The sequence below is a fragment of the Ambystoma mexicanum genome, chromosome 1p, assembly GCF_040938575.1.
Source record: "Ambystoma mexicanum isolate Mex_15411 chromosome 1p, UKY_AmexF1_1, whole genome shotgun sequence".
Lineage (NCBI taxonomy): Eukaryota > Metazoa > Chordata > Amphibia > Caudata > Ambystomatidae > Ambystoma > Ambystoma mexicanum.
The window spans coordinates 84040581-84058519 of NC_090921.1; the positions used below are offsets into that span (position 1 = coordinate 84040581).

Here is a 17939-nt window from a genome sequence, read left to right on the forward strand (position 1 = left end):
GCAGGAGACTTTTGCTCCTGTAGGCAGCTGCTTAAATACTGGCCCGCCTGTGCTGAAGCAGGTTAATTAGCAGCACCTGGAGCAGCACACCTGAAGGTAAGTGGCCTCCTCATTCTCTGGTCCTGGGAAAGTTAAGGCAGCACTGATCTTCTAGGATTCTGGGGATTGTAGTACTAAGACGGCTGCATAGGAATAGTCAGGAAATGGGAACTGCCACAAGGTGCATTATGGGAGATGTCGTTTGTGAAATTAAATAAGGAAGTTCAAAGGTCTTGCAAACGGAAAGTAAAGACAAAAATATGAATAGGTATTGTCTGGAAAGGTTTATGGTTATGATTGATGACCACATAGTCCACAATGGTTGTTAACGCTACAGTGGCACAGTCATAACATGACATATGTTTCGATGCCTGTGAATCATCTGTCGAGGGACTTTTACGCATGCCTATTGCCGCCTGTAGTTCTTTATGATCTTTTTACGCTCACCTGGCTCCCACAGGGGCGTCGGTCAGGCCCGGACTGCTGCGGCCTGCGCCCGCGTGATACATAGTGCAGCGATGACTGACTGGATCTGCCCTCCAATTCTTGTCTGCTTGACCCGTAGAAATATTCTCCTACAAGTGGAGAGATGGATTTAGCCACTTGTGGATTCAAGTGATAGCACCCCCACTATCCTCCCCTCTAATCACCTCTGAAGTGCCCTCTCAGCAATCTCACCTTATATTCTTGAAGGATGAGCCCTCCATCCTGCGAAGTACGCAGGGGCGCGTTGATGACCAGTTACTTCACTGGCCTGAAGATATTGGAAGAGTTGTAGACGAATCCTGATTCTAAAAGGTCCTGGCGAAGAGCCGTAAGTATATAGTTCGTAAGAGTACAAAATCTCTGGAATTCCCTCCTGTACAATTCCTCTTTTATCTTGCAGCTTTTTTTTTTTTTTTTAATATTTTTTATTTTGTTTTTGATGCTTACGCATCATTACAAATTTAGATCATATTAAGAAATACAGTAAAACTTTTTACAGCAATACACTTCAATTTTAAAATTAATAAAACATAGTTGCTAAACATTAAAGCGTTAGAAACATAACATATGTATGCGAGTTCACTATGATCGAATATACACAATGCACAAACGGTGTCTCTGACCGGAGTTTTCACATTTGGGCAGACTACATAGTTCGTGACAAAGAGCAAGCAAGATCATTCAATTTAGGCGAGCAGTTATTCAAAAACAAGCCGTTCTACAGTCTAAAGGATATATACATTAGCAGGACACAAATTCAATGCAATATATCAATTTTTATAAGTTTGAATTCTCTAACTGTAGAGAAATTGCTGCATCAATGATTTTTAACAAGCGTACCGTTGCCAAAATAATTGCCTTTGAAGCGCCCCACATACAGCGCGACCAAATTAAATCTCTTCCAAGTTGAGAATTACTGGAGCTAAATGCAGAAATAATTTTTTGTCTATCTGCTTCGAAAGCTGGACAAATCATAAAGAGATGTTTTAAGGTTTCGCTATATTCTGGAAGTTTACAGAATCTGCAAGTAGTATCAGCAGAGATATGTTCGTTGTGGGACCAAAATTGAGTTCTTGATTTAGTGTGAATAAGGTCAAATCGAAATCGCATGTAGATTTCCCGGGTCTCAGCACTAGGACACAGCGTAAGATAGGATAGACGTGGAGTCTGTGCATGTCTATAAGTTGCGTATTCCACAAATGATACATATTGAGCTATCTGAAGGCAAGTTGCAGCCCAATCGTTATTAAAAAGCCGTTTGTAGGCAATATTTAAATTGATCTCTAAGTCTTCCTCAGGAAGATTAATCCCAGCTAGAATGTTAAGTATGCGCTGTCGAAAGTGTATAATCGATCTAGGCTGCGATTCTCTCAACATGAGGTGGAAATCTTCATGAAGTGAATTTTCCAGAGGGAAATTCATTTTAACATACAATTTCGAAAGCCGCCACTGATGTCTAGATGCTAAAGAGTTTAGGCCTAGTTCATGGCGTACAAGTGCATTTGGCAGAAAGGTAGGGAGGCGGAGCGTCACTTTCCACAATTTTGCTTGAATGTGGTTTAGGAAGACCGACAAATCTACCAAGCATATGTCCAGACCATAAAATATAATAGCCTCTACCTTTTTGGAATAGAACTCAAACAAAGGCGCTAAAGTAAACTTACAATATTTACGATAAATTATGCGCATTTGATTTTGCAACGGTAAGATTTTTTCAACAATTGCTCTTTTCCAAAAGCTGGCAGAAGCATTATTTGCTAGGTTGTAACCGAGATAAGTCACTTGATTAACGATTTGAAGGTATCTAGAATCAATTTGCCATTTAAATTTACGAATTTTTTTTTTAGAGCATAATATGAGAATGTTAGATTTAGCAGCGTTAATGGAGAGATTGTTTTCTCTACAAAAGGAGGAAAAGGTATCTAGTTTGCTCTGAAGCCCAGAATGTGTGCTATCGAATAAAAGTACATCATCAGCATAGGCAAGCCAAGATAATTGGAGTTTGTCAAGGCGGACAGAATTAGATTTAGAGGAGTCCCAGATACCCTCAATGTCCGTCAGATATAAGTTGAAAAGGACTGCTGCAAGATTGCAGCCCTGCTTGACACCAGTAGCAGTGGGGATAGACTGAGTCAACCGAACATTGTTCGCAATCCGCACCCGGAATGAGGTATTATGATGTAAAAGAGCAATAAGTGCTACTAAGTCGGGAGGGAAGTCGAGCAGCAACATTTTAACCCATAGTCTGCTGCGAATTACAGAGTCAAAAGCAGATGATAAGTCCAGGGACGCAATAAAAATTGGTCCGTTTGCAGGTTCATGGGATTTAGCAATCAGATGAGCAAGAATACTGGCATTTAATTGGGTCCCCATGTGTTTTCTGAAACCTGTCTGTACTTTATTAAGTAACTTCCTTTCTAAGATACATTTTCAATATCTTTTAGAAGCAATAAGGCGAAGATCTTTGCGGCCACATCAATAAGCGCAATTGGCCTAAAATTAAGTGGATTATTTAAAGGGCCTGATTTGTGCAGGGGAATAATAATAGAACAGGTCCAGGACGGAGGAATGCTTTTTGATTTAAATATTGATTGAAATACCTTCAAAAGTACATTGGCCCAGAATAAAGGATCATCTTTTATCACACAAGGCGGCAGACCATCAGGGCCTGCACACCTAGAGGATTTTAGTTTTGCAATTGCTAATGAAATATCAACTAAATCCCATGGACAAGTCTCTGGTATATATTTAGTTAGGTCTGGTAAGTTTACTTTCTGAAAGCGCATAGGCAAAGAGTATTTGTGCTCGAAGAAATTAAACCAGGAGACGCCATCAATTGCAGATTCCATATGAGGATGGTCCAAGTTGGACGAGGTTCTAAGAATTTTCCAAATATCTCGGATGTTTTTTTTGCAAATTAGGCGAATCATGTTTTGATTGCCAAGTAGATGAAAATTGGCGTGAGCAGATTTAATTTGCATTTTAAAATTTGTTTGAAGAGTATTTTTAGCTTTTATATAACGAGAAGAGCTCATATTCAAAAGATTTTTCCTAAGAAGGCGGAGAGCAGAGTTTTTTTCCTTTTTTATATTAGCAAGGCGGGAAGCTAAACTTGGCACTAGGTTAGAAGTATTAGATTGCTTAGAAGAAGATTCTGCTATGTCTCTAAGATGATTCTGTATCATCTGAGTGTTCCATGATAATAACGCTTGTGAGGAACTATCCTCAAAATGAGGATCCGACCACCAATCACGATTGACTAAAAAGGTCAATCGTCGACATGTGGAATGATTCCAGCATATTGAGAGAAAGGGCCTATCATTTTGGACTAGAGCCAAAACAGATGACTTAATAAAGTCAGTTTGGGCCGAAAAAGTGCTCACTAAAATAGCATGATCACCAAAGTGTGGAAAAAAGGGAATGATTGGCGAGAGTAGGCCTGACAAGAATTTCGAAGTGATTACATAGTCAATAGTGGAATAGGCATTCCCCCTATGCCAAGTGTGTGGGGAGCTTGAAGAATGTGTTTTAATTACACAGAGGTCCCAGCCCGCAAGAAAGTTATTCCATTTAACACCGTTTTCATGGGATTTTTTGGCATGTTGTGAAGTAGCATATAAAGAAGTATCAGAGGAGGCTGCGTATAAGTGTGCATTAAAATCACCACCAATTAAAATCTCTGCAGGAGGGTGATAGTAATGAATATCCATGAGCAGATCATTAAGCAAGGCAAGCGCATCAACAATGGAGAGGGAGGAAGGATTCCAATAAAGTGATATAAGCACCATTCTCTTCATCTCATAAATATTGATATTAACATCAACCATCAAGAATAATTGAGTAGCAACTTGGTTATTAATTGTAAATCGTAACTCATTGTTGAGTAGTATGGAGATGCCTCCTACTGGACGCCCTAATAATGGTTGAGTCGCTATATGATGGAATGCTGTAAAGCCGTCTAGGGAAAATTTGTTGGAACACATAGTTTCCTGTAGAAACATGATAGTAGGGAGTGAGTTTGCAGCATTATTTTGAAACTGATTTAGAAAATTTTTAAAGCCACAACAATTCCAAGACTGAAAAATGAAGTTTTTACATTATGAGTTTATAGCTGAAGAGGTAGATGTTGCCGGTATATTAAGAGGGAGTAAAGTAGGTAAGGTCCCCAAAAAACCATTCAAAGCTGAGGTCAAGGAAGCCAGTTGTGTTAAGATTTTAGCATTTTCCGATGTGTCAGCCAAGGAATCTTTTGAAATATTAGAATTTTTTACAAGCCAAGGAGGAATGAATTCTAGAAATTGCATCGCATTTTCTAGAGCTGAGAAAGCATGCAATTCCAATCCCAAGAATATCAAGTCATTTTTGTGTTCCCAAATAAGTTTTGCAACAATCGGAGAAAACACTTTACACAACATCCGATTGTTGTTAATCGCGGGCAGTTTTATCCAATCAACATCTTGTGAAATAAGATTGCGTAAAGAGGGAATTTTATACAACGTGTTCATCAGGAAGGAACGGTTAATAGGAGCCGTGCCATTAATTAAGGAATTGCTGGACCAGCCAATCAGTGTTTGAGTTTCCTCAGGAATATCATTGAAGGCAGCTAGATTTCTATTGAGTATTGAGATTGTTGGAGGAGAGGGACCGACTGGCATGGATAAAGCCGACTCCTCATGTCTCTCAACACAAATGGGTGCAGGCAGCATAGAGCCAGAACATGTGGAAGTTGCAATAGGCACAGGCTGTGTAATGGTGGATTTTGATTCAGCTGACAACAGAGTAGAATTTTGTACAGACACATCAGAAGATGACGACTGAGGAGTACTATTCTGTAGGGAGGAAGTTGTGGGTTCTATCTGCGAAACTTTAAGAGAAGGAAGATGTTTCAACACTTGAGCAGAAGGTAGGTTAGAAGTGTTATAATCCACAACATCTGCCTTAAAGTCAGCCACACTAATTGAGCTTGAGGTTTTTTTATTCTCCATAGCAGGAAAAAACATACACAAAATTGGCTTGACAAGAGGCGACAGGCGGCATATTGCCTCCGCCACATACAGCACCTATTACGGCCTTTTGGTCTTCTAAGGAATTTTCTGGAATAGGTTGGAGATATGTAGACCGCAAAGGTTTTTTTTTCTCTGTGTTTTTTTTAACGGACTTCAATTGCAGGGCAATTTGGCTTTCTTCATTTAGTTGACTCGAATTTAGTTGTAAATCATCAGATTCCGATTGCGAGATGTTCATAGGGGCATCAAATGTTTCGCAAGTAGCAACAAAACCTTGCTGGACGGATGCTACAGAATCAGGAGAAGAAGAAGAGTTTTTATTTGCCTTGGATTTATTTCTGCGTTTCAATGCTCTCTGGTATGCCTTTTTCATTCTGCGTGAAGGATGGTATAAATTTGCAGGTCTATCGGTATAAACGGAGTCGTCGCCATCTAAAAGGTTTGTAAGAGCAGATGGACTATCTGGCGAAGGAATATTAATGACATTTGAAGCAGTCAAAGGGGGTGGTAACTCCGTTCCAATAGCTTCCAAATCAAATAATTTTGAATTAGTCATAATTTGTTCTATTTGGAGAATTCTCTCATGTTGGAGTTTAGCTATTTCGGCAAACTCAGTGGAAGAAGAGATGGAATTTGTACAATCCACTGATGCCGATTGTGCTACTGCATTCGCAAAAGAAGTAGGCATACCATTAAGCAGAAGAGGAGCATCTACTGTTTGAGTGCTTTGCGAGGTGCAGACTTGCTTAACAGGGATGGGAGGCAGACTCCTATAGCCTCAGCCCGGTGTTGAGGGCAGGCTGCATGAAAGTTATAACGAGCCTCTTGATTCAGAATAAAGCCCTCAAGTTTAGCAAGTTGCAGCGAATTAGATGAAATAGAATTTCTTAAGTCTTTTAGAAGTTCATGCGTAAATTCATGGCCTTTGTCGAGTAAATTGAGAATACGAGACAGGACTGGGAAAGAGTGTAACTCTTGTTCAATCAGATGGGAAGAGTTCACATCAGTCGGTATGGGAGATATTAGTGGTGGGGAGTGTACCTGAGCAGTAGCGAGGTCTTGAGATAAGCGTTTAAGAGTAGAATCATGAATGAGAGGCTCTTCAAAATGCAGATTTCTATTTCAAGAGAGAGTGGTTTGAGGCGAACTTCCCAATGTTTTAGGGGCAAGGCACTCTTGCGCAATTTTGTTGGATCGAAATGAGTCTGGTAGTATGATGGGATGGAAGTGTACTTGCTCCCGTAAACCACAAGAGGCTGCAGCTGGCGTGGAGGGTCCCAAAGAGAGGCTAATGCGACGCTCTAGGGCAGATATCACGCCAGGTGCCATCATCGAGGTATCAGAAATGGCAAGGGGCGATTTACCAATTTCCCCCAAAAAAACATCGGACATGGTGTCCACATCGTTTGCTGTTTTTAATGAAAAGGGAGTATTTAGTTTGTCACCAAACAAAGTATCAGGCAACAGAGGAGCGTCTTGTAAAGACAGGGAAAATCGAGGGGGAGACGTTGCTTCTATGGTATGTGAAGTAAGAGTCTGAGAGGCACTAAAGGAAGGCAATTGTTTCGAGACTTCCCTCAATTGATCAGCCTCCGTATTTGATTTACGGGGCTTGGAAGACTGCGAGATTTTTGTTACTTCTTTTAGGCATTTGCCATTCCTAAGTGTCACTAGTGTGGAATCCATGGGAATAACTATCTGCACCTGTTGAAAGGGAGGGAACACAGTGCACACCAAACTGTAAATTACACCGACTGGACCATGTAAAGTGTAAAACAAATACGTCTGATAACGAAAGGTAGAGTGAATCTAAGTCTCAATTGACACACAATACCTGTCGAAAAACCGGGGCACTCCTACGCCACACGCCGCGCACGGCGAACAGCCAACAGTCCTTTGCGGTGCTTCGCGGTGCGCGGCGCGGGTGCGCCGGGAAGCCGAGGATAAAGGGAGGCGTAAAGGGCGTTGCCAAGCGTGGGCTAATCACGAAGTACCTTTAAAGCAACACAAAAAAGACAAAAATTAGTGGGATGCTAAGCATGTAATTTTTAAGTTAGCACCTCCCACAGTCCAAGAGCATACAGTTCTTTCTCCAAAGCACATACAGTTCTTTCTCCAAAGCCGAGGGGGAAAAAAAAAAAAAAAAAAAGGAGAAAAAAAGCTCAATCACCTGGACCTAACGAGAGTCAGGCACTGCAAGGGGTTACACAGAAAGACTTCCTCCTTGCGAAAACGGCCGTGCGAGTGAGGTTTACTGTGACAAATTCACAGAGAAGATTTTCCAGGCGGCGCAGAAACAGCTAGCAACTTAGTCCAGAACAGCCAACAGTCCTTTGCGGTGCTTCGCAGCTTTGACCCAATAAGAAGATTGACAGCTGAAAGCGCTCCGGTAAAAGTCTGCGTTACCCAACACTGTCCGGTAAATAATGCCAAGGGTTAAACTTGCTGCTTTCTCCTTTTCCCACAGGTGCGGCATAAGAAGATGTGGCGTGCTGATGAATAATACCTCCGGCGGTAAAATCAGGTAAGCATATGGCGGCTAAAGAGATTGTCTCTATCTGTTCTCTCTGCTCACCTTGTTGTTTATTGTCCCCCTTAAGTGCCGGAATTCGGCGATGTAAAGATGGAGACAGCGCCGGATCGAAGAGATGGTTCGTGGAATGGGGAGTATGGCGCAGCGCTGCTGCTGGCGATGCGACGCGTTTAAAACAAAGTCTTTCCTCTGGTTTGAAGATGCGATGAATCCGGGATCAGGTAAGAAATCAGGTAATACTCTTGTTCTAACCTTTGCTTCTTTCCTTCTTTCTAGGTGCTCCAGGTTCGAGGCGGGCGTGGCAGAAGGCTGGATGCTGCTGCTGGCACGGTGATCGTTACGCTGCTGGATGCAGAATAACGCGAAGCGTGTGCTGCTCTTCGGGCGTGGTTTAAATAGCCTCCATAGTCGTCCCAGGTAGGTATTCCTCCCCGACCACACCCGAGTAACAAAATAGTCCCTAAGGTAAAGTAGTCCCTTCCAGGCCTCACATGGGCTTGGATCTTCTTGCAGCATGGTCTGCATCAGGTAAGTGTGCACTTATGAGCCTGGCGCCTATGGCGCCAGGACCGATGTCCCATATGAGCCTGGCGCCATTGGCGCCAGGACTGATGGCACCAGGACTGAACCCAGACAGCCCCTAGCAGGGGTTGCTGAGTTTTCTCAAGGCAACATGATGCCTGCTCCCGGGGCTGATGGACGTGGTCTGGATGCCCGGGAGTATGCATCATGACAGATTTTGCGTTAACCGAGGTTGCAGAATCTCAGCAGGATTTTTCGGAGCTTGGTCTGTAAGCCGCAAAATGCCTTCTGCCAGAATGCAGCCTTCTCTCGATGGCTGTCGAAGAACGGCCTGTGGATGTGTGTCCTTATGGCCAGAGGGTTTCCCTATAGCAGCACACTGCGACTGCCTTTCGGGGCTGGGGCCTGATGCATGGGAGCCGGGTGGTTCCATTGTGATGTCTTCGGGCTCCGAACCGGAGCCGTCGCTGCCCTGGCCTTCTGGATCTGACTCAAAGATACCGGTGGCTGTTTCCGATTCACCCATCAAAGCGTATGCGGCCCACCACTTAGTGCGACATTTCTTTGGAATACTAAGCCTAAACAATTTACAGGACGCGCAACGCGTCTCTTGGAGATCTCGGGCAAGGCAGTGGTAACACACTTGGTGAGTGTCCCTCCACTGATATTTTCTTTTGCATTTGGGACAGAATTCAAAAGGGAGTTCGCTCCATGGTGAGTGTGAATTTTGAGGGCAGCAAGACAAATGCAGTAGTGGCGGTATGCATTATTTGATAGAAAAGGAATTGGTCATCCCATTCTCCCTACTGCTAGGCCGAAGACTCCCACCGGAACAATTGTCTGGCTCGGCAGTCGGAATCGATCGTCCGTCACAATGTCCATCTAGGGGTAAGCATCAAAATAGTGATAATGGTAAATAACTCTGAAAACTACAGGACTCTAGCCACAATGGCGGAAATAAATAATCTGAGGAACCTTGAGGCGTGTGGATTCATGGGTACAGTAGACATCACACGAGGCATAATATTACAATCGTGCCCAGTCAACATCCCTTTTCAAACTTCAAAAACATGTGCAGTACTCCGCGCCTACAACTAGACGTCGGCCAATGCAAAGTATGGGATTCTAAGCAGCTCCACAAGCCTCAAATGTAATTATATTGCATTTATTTTGGTAATGGAATTGGCAATACTACCAGAAGTGCCATAAATTAAAAAAACAAAAAAATCAGTAAAGACAGTCCTGTTTCTGGGTGTTTTAAAAGAGTTACGATTGAAATGTGTGTAGCGATATGCTGGGCGTTGGCAGTAAAGGATGCAGAGACATGAATGGTGGACAGATTAGAACAACATGGTAAAAATATGACCTAGTTGGACGTTAAAATCCAGCTGCTACAGGATTACATATTTACATGGATTTACATCCAGTTGTGACTGGGCAGTTCGTTCTTGGGGAAGGAAAAGGAGGTCTATCCTCTGGCTAGAAGGTGAATATCAGCTTGGTCTTAAATACTGCCAAGGGTGTTTACTGGTACATATCAAATTGTAAATATGTAGTGAGAGCTATTTTAAGGAGAGCAGTTTTCCCCTAAATTCCCCAGCACCTTTTCCTTTAAGTGGACTCAAACACATTATGGCTTGGGAGTCCATGTGGCCAATTCTGAATGTTTTCAGCATCGAAATTATATTAAACAACAATGGTTTGGTAACTGTCTTCTTTGCAGGTATGTAACGGAGCAAATCCGTATTTATTTTCCAGTCATTTTCCAATTACCTTCTCTCCACCTCTGGATTGCACATGACCACTGTAGAAACATTTCATTGTTTTTCTGAGAACAGTACCTGAGGGATGATTCCTTGCTGATCCATCTCCTGTTTCCCCATCATGGTGTACGACTTGCCAGCTCCCGTTTGTCCATATGCAAAAATGCAAACATTGTAGCCTTCAAAGGCGTGCAGGAGCATCTCTTCCCCAATATCCTTATAGACCTGTTGCTGCGAGGCAAAGTTAGGATCTTCACTCTAAAGAAAAAGTAAAAAAGGAAAAAAGACATTTTAAAATAGTTTTAAATATTACTTTGGAGAAAAGATGCTAAATAATATGACCAGGATCAACCGCAGAGAACAGTTTCTTCATTGGTGTGGCCTTATGATGTGAGGGCCCAGAAAAAAGGATTTGAGAACATTGTTTTACAAATATTTTTCCAAGGATTTTCCTCTACGTTTCTTCTCATCAGGAGTTGCTTGGCTTCAACATTATGTGCTATCTCCAGTCAGTTTTTTATGAATTTGTAATATCCATTGCCTGGACCATGAAAACTCCTAGGCCACAAAGTTTGAATGAACCGCAAAGCTTTGTGCTGTCAGTGGTATGAAGGGAGCCCAAAGTTATAGAAACCATGGAGAAAGCAAAGTAAAAGCGGAGTCAAACATTCGCTGAATTTAGCGAGCCACATTAGATGGTGCATCATTCTTGAAACAATACTCCATTTAGCAGCTAGCACCATGTTGATTCAAACTGTATCACAGCAGGGACTCTCTCCATCTTCAGCACTAGAGGTAGGCAGTAACACAAATTGTTGTCCTCTGGAAGGGTAAAATTAGTTTCTTTGACGCAGGGCCTAACCTCTAACCAAAAATCATGCATGTTTATGCAAGAAATAAAGTAATCCTGTACCCCTACAGAATAAATCGGTGGTGCTTTGGTCTTTGCAGCATGTAGTGGCAACCATTGTAAGTGTGGCAACAATTGGACGGGAAATCTGCGCTATAACCAGCAAAATCAATTACCATTATGACTACTTGTTCCTGTGGATTTACCACAGGATTACGAGTGGTAGCAAGGCAGTGTTAATCCCAATTAGCCCTCTAAAAGTGGAACATTTACCTCCAGCATGTTGCTAGAGGTAAATCCTCCACTTTAAGGTCAAACTCAAAAAGGTGATGCAGTAACAAACAGTGGTAATTCCATTACTGCCAAAAAAGTAGCCATAACTGAGTTACAGCTACTTTTTCAACATACTGTGGAAACTAACGAGGCCGTAGTTTGTTTTTTTTTGCTTTCGGTTAGCCACCCACATTTGGAGTCCTCATTTTTTTTGAGTAGCGTCTCGGAAGAGACCAAGACTTAAAAACAGCACACTAGAGGGATGGATGGGTGTTATAATCCCTAGGTGGATCACTGTAGTTCTATTATCCTGGCCCCCACATCTTTTGAAACTTAGAATCTTTGTTGTGGTGATACCCCTAGAAACTGTTAGGCATTAACACCCTGCTTAATTTGAATAAAGAATTGCACTAAACTAACTTGAGTTCAGTGTCTCACTGTTCAGTCTAGCATACGTGCCATTACATACAGCCTCAAAAGCATCCCAGCTATTTGCCAACATAGTATAGCAAGCAGGCCCTGGTGAACAATAATGGGCTCTTGGCGAGAATAAAATGCTCGTTTTATATAGCGCTAGCAATGGTGTGCTGTGTGCGTATCTGAAAATTGAGGGGCAAGTTATATTATTATGTCTGGCTATTAGCTGCATGCAACTTGAACATTTTAACTTTTTAGTATAGTACATACTACTGGATTCACAATTGTTTCTTGGTTCCCGAAAAATACTGGTTCTAAATACCTTTAAATCCAGTGTGAAGAATTCATCCCAGTCGAAGCACAACCAATACTGTGGAATGAGTAGATCTATGTCTTGTTGGCCCTCGAGACTATTTCTACCTCACCCTCGACTCGGCTGGCTCCCCTTCCTCTCACAATTGAAATTTCAAATCCTCTGCCTGGTCTACAAATCTCTCCATGACCTGCCCCCCCCCCTATCTTTCCTCCCTCCTCTCATTTTACTCTCCCTCCCGCTCTCTCCACTCAGCTGATCTCTACCTACACACTGTACCCCCACCCCCCTGAGCCTCCTTACGCTTCCGCTCCTTCCAACTCTTGGCCCCCCCCTCCACTGGAATCCACTACCTCTCCCTATCTGCTCCACCCCCACCTACCCATCTTTCCGCTCCTCCCTGAAAGCCCCCCTTCTCCACTCGCCCCCGACTCTCCTTCCCTACCTCTCTCCCCCCTCATTTCCTCTTCCCGCCCTTCCCTTCCCCCCTCTCCTTCCCCATCCTCCCAATGACCTCAAATTGGATACTGTAACCACCATAGTGCGTAGGAGGTCACCCGGGCCCCCCCTTCCCCTCCCTCCTTTCCATCCCCCCTGAGTAAATTGTTCTAAATACTGTACCTCTGGTTTGTTTCATATTTGTAAATGATGCTTCATTCATTACTGTACCTGTTATTCTGTAAAGCACTTTGGTGTAAAGCGCTATATAAACTCAATAAACAAACATAAAACTGTATTCAGCATCTCTAGCTTAGCTTGATTAACTAGGCCCAATGATAACAATATAACAATCCTTGAGAAGGTGCCATGCACATGCAATAGGAAAGAATAATCTCTCTTACTTGGGAAGCTGCCTCAAATCATGAAATAAAACAACCCTTGAAGAACAATCTAATTAAGGATAAGCAGGTTGCAATCATCTGAAACCACTCCCTTCCAACTGACTTTACCATAATCTTGTCCTTAAAATGACTATCTTGCCTTTCACCTAAAATTCAAAAATCCTTATCGAACATAAAAAACTGCTTTTACGGGCTTTGCATTGGAAGAGAAGGCCCAGAGTAAATGTGTCTCTTGGAGTCCACTGCCGAAAACTCTGCGATTCCCGCCAAGTCCTCCCCCACCACATTCAATCGGATAAGAAACCATGTAAACGTCCTTTTCCGCATTGAAACTCAGAAGCAGAGTACATGCACATATCAAGCGGTGGCTTAAATGGGCTAGACATGCAGAAACAACCACTAACACCATAGCCCAAGGGTAACTGCAGTGGTGCAGATTGGTAAACATTGGTCAAACTGGAATCAGACTTTCCAGATGTTGGGCACCCAAGGTATAACAGACGACATTCAAAACCCAAACGGGTCTCCATTGTCTGCTCTGGTAGCTCCCTAAAAGAATGTTGGTGCCCCTCTGAAGAGTAAAGACTTAACTTCCGACCACACGGTGTAGGAATAGCAAAACCCCCCTACACAATGGAGTCAAGTGAAAAGTCGGGAAGAATGTCACCATCATCTCTCCCATGCTGCAAGAGGTAGGTGAAACAACAAGGTAATTAACTAACAAAAGAAATACCAATACTACCCTCTCCTTCCCAACTAACCCCGCCACATGCAGTACTTGTTGAAGTCTTCAAGAGTTCTGGTCTTCCTAGGTAAAAAGCCTCATGACACAGGCACCAGGCCAAGGAAAAGATGATGGAGGAACACTCGCAGAGAGTACTATAAAATGGAATCGAAGAACAATTTGAAGCAACAATCCAAAAAGTGATGTCATAACAAGGGAAGATTGCCACAATAATGAAACCAGAACATACAGCAGAAGGAATCCGGGAGACAGGCAGTGTTAGTAATCCAGAGATACGAAACAAGGTAATGCTACCCTCGATCAGGGAACTCAGAAAACAGAATGCTGGCTGAGAAGCTGCGCTCTGTATTCAGCAGATACTTTTAGCGTTTGTGTTGTCTAGCCCAAACTTGCCATGCCATTGGTTGTGTTTGAACATGTGGGTGCCTGGAATCATTGGGAATGTAGTTCCTGTGGTGGCAGTCAACCAAACGTCACAGAAGCATCCATCGCCTCAAGGGTGGACACACCTTGGTGTCTGCTTCAGGGCACGGGATGGTGACACCATCGATCTATCTTGTTAACAATAAGGCATCCTCCCTCATGGTGGTTAAGATGAGGATGCAGGACCTAGAGGATGTATTTCCTTATTGCATTGCCAGGAGGAGCATTGTTCATCTTTAGCTTCTTAAAAGTTCAATCTGGAGGATCTATTTCGGATTTCAACTGATGGGGTGCAAAATTTACCCAAGCGTTTCATGCACTCTTCAAGCCCAAGGCATTATATGTTCATTTTAGAATTCTCTCCATCCAAATGGAGTGAATATAACAAATATTTTTTGTTCAAGCTTTCTTTTATGGTATTTAGTCACTTTTGCCTTGCAAGAGTAGGAGGTGAAATGTCATGGGAAAGCTACAAAGAAGATCTTGCATCCTAAACCTTTGGCTGAACGTTTCTTTCCTTTGGTGAACACCTTATGTAGGTTCACTAGCATATTGAGAGGTAGACATTGGCACCCCCTTTTGGAAGTGCCACCCTGTGAGTCCATGCACACATGGACTAATTTCTCTTGCCTGAGAAGCATGGTGTAGAGACAAATTAATTTATATTTATATTGTAACGTTCTGCTTTTATCTATTTAAGGTGGCTACTCTTCCTCTACAATCTGTTTTCTATGTCCTCTTATTCGTCTTGGAGTGCTTTCATTGATCTCTGTAAGGATTATTTATCTGTTGTGAAAGGGGAAAAGGGAAAAGGCAAAGACACTTCCATAGATGAACTTATCATCCGCAGTCATCGAATTTGGCACCCAGCGATTCTATTACGTTGTCATTCTTAGGGCAACAATTTCCAACTGTAAGCCAGATCGAACATAGCCTTTCAGGAACTTGAGGTTGCCCCGAACCTAGCAGCTCTGGCCTCAAATTGTGCTCCTTCTTCAACCACAGTACTACTTATTAGTATGTCTTATCCCTAGGATGATAAACCAATGCACCCGATTTACCACCTAGAAGTGTGCCAATGTTAGTTTTTTCTAGTATCCACATTCTTGCCCTTCCTGCTTATTTAGGTCATTTTAGTGCAACCCAAATGATGCCCAAAAGCACCCAGTCATCGCAAGTTCAGAGTTACTGAGCCACAGGTGGCTGGACCGGTTGGTTCTTTCTCATTCTGTCTAAACGTTACCTTTGCTTCTTTTTGTCACTGGAAGAGGCAAAGGCAACCTGCCTCCATGTATTGAGGGGTGGGTTCGAACTAAGGGAGCTTCACTACACGTCATCTCATCTCAACAGCCAGGTCCCGCTACTCCATTAATTACCAAATTGGAGCTCTCAGTATGGGCTGGAACATTCAGTTCCTGTGCGCCTGGCACTCACACCTCAGGGCTCAGGTAAAGAGGTTATTCACATACTGTTCTTGGCCAGCATATGCCCTCTGCTGCCGAAAGGTAGAAGGGAGGAATCTAAACTACAGCTGGTTTTCGATGTACTCCGGCATGTAGTCGCTACTCCTTACACGTTTTGCCAATCCCCCCGAATGCCTTCTTGCTCATCCAAATCAGGTGAGCGGCTCACAGATATTCAGCAGCGCTATGTGAAAAGTCTGTGCTAGTGCAATACAGTACTGTGCATGCCAATCTTGTTCATGTCAATGGTTTGTTTTCATATTTGCAACTTTTGTACCGAACTAGGGTTTGAGGGTCGAGGTGTGAAAAATAAATCGAGCCAACATTAGAAAGCTTGTGGTGGGCCAGGGGGTGGGGGTTACTGCATCACCTCACGTCTGGTGTGGTCCGTAAGTGCTCTCCCACATTATATGATGGTTTGGCAGCGCAGAAGTAGATTTTAACAGGCTTGCGGGTCCCAAGGGTGTGAGTGACTGCAGGTTGCACTAGTGTTTCCCTATAGTCACTCCACACGCTATCCTACATTTCCAGAACTTTGCAAAGAAAATAAAAAATGGCATAGCAAACAGGGCTTCTGCTTTCATATGTGGGTATCTTCCTCGAGATTTATAATGCCCTTACCCGATGTAGTTCGAGCAAAACACAGTGCCTGCAAATGGCTGAGAAAGAAGCCTGCCAGTGATAAAATGTTCACCAGGAGTAAAATAGTGCTGGAACTTCAAACTCTGCAAAACAAGTTTTTTTGAAGACTGACCAGTTCAGGGCCATGACCTGGTCATGTGAGGACATGGATCCATCCCAACCTTGGTTAGGGGGCCTAGTAGGCGGTGAGCCATAGCCCAATGTTGTAAGTCAGAATGTGGACCAAATTGTGGCAATCTTGCAATTATTTTAATTAAAATATTAAGAAAAAGGCCTATCTGTCCCGATCACAAACGTTTGCCTACCCAACATAAAATGAACTATGGGCCTGGTCATCAGTATGGCAGTCCAAAGTAATGATCCGTCCTCTGTCAAAAGCTATACTATTCTAACCCTACCACCAATGAAATACCAAAGGAAAAGAAAAGGGTCCAGGAAAAGGATGCCATTCTCCTGGACAGGCTTTTTCCAGCCTTAGTCCATTTTCAAATAGTTATTGGTAACCACATGAATCAAATCCTTTAATTCTTCTAGGGCATTTTCCAACCTTTTCTGCTTATCATTAATGCTTTCAATAGAGTTCATTGGTCTCTCAGTAGGGTTTTGACCCATATCCCCTTCGGTTTCTTGCAGTGTGTAGATGGCTTTCTATCTTTTGATTGTACTTCAACTACTCTGTGGTCCTAATTAACTGTCCTTCACCCTTTTTAAGGTATTCACAACCACAGGGACGAGTAGGATTATGCCCTTGAGACTCTTGCTGCCGTATCCCCCTCCCTGCTCTCCGGCCTCTCCCGTTACCTCGATTCTGATGAATTGGCGTCACTGGTTCTTCCTGTGGGTTCAGGCTGCGCGCCTAGTGGGCCTTCTCTATCCTCCGGCACCAGTATCCAGTTGTGGTCTCCGTGTTTGAGGATCTGCCAGTCCACCTCTTCAGGGCCACTCCACCATCTAGATTCACGTTCTTGGGCATAGACAGTTTGGCACTCTGCCCTCTCCATGGTTCTTCCGCCTCGTGGTTAGTGGCGTCCTCTCAACCAAGGACCTCCTGTGGCTCTGTTCTCTGGCCAGCTTTGAACCGTATGGGTCCAACTACAACATGCGTTAGTCCTTCTGTTTTCAAGGGGAACTATTGGTGCCCTCCCCAGCATAGAATCATAATGCTTTGTGTGTCTCTCTCATGAATGCTCTTGCTCACTCACTTAATACTCTTACCCCCAGTATGGTTGGCTTCCAACCAATGGGTAATCTTTATTTCTTGTATTCACCTTCTCAGTAGATTTGTCTGTCTGATGGGGAGTTGGTGTGGTATTACAATAAACGGACATGTGGAGGATGTTTCTCCTGAGGCCTTGATGGATTCAATGGTATCAAAGAGGGGTTTAGGTAGTCCTCATCTCCAGGAGGGGAGTCTTTCCCTGTGAGGTACTGCTTTCCACCACCTATAGCAGGAATGTTATGTAGCAGGCTCTCCTCCATAGCCTCACAGGGAAGGGTTCCCCCTCTGGGGAGAAATGAGATCCCGTGAATCGTCACACCACCCTGTTCCATGAGAGGGGTGAGGGAGTTGTGAAGGGCCCCAGTCTCTGCCCCTCTCTTTATGTACCTGGTTAAACGTAGGG

The 17939-nt window shown here is 43.4% G+C and overlaps 1 protein-coding gene across 2 annotated transcripts in view; it reads right to left on the bottom strand.

Moving 5' to 3' along the window:
* The window catches only part of KIF1C (kinesin family member 1C), a 1865342-nt gene that overhangs the window by 1523757 nt on the left and 323646 nt on the right, over positions 1–17939 (bottom strand). For both annotated transcript variants that reach the window (XM_069643618.1, XM_069643608.1), the window contains exon 5: positions 10428–10607. In XM_069643618.1, the coding sequence (XP_069499719.1) occupies positions 10428–10607 (180 nt within the window). The remainder of the gene's footprint in view (positions 1–10427; positions 10608–17939) is intronic.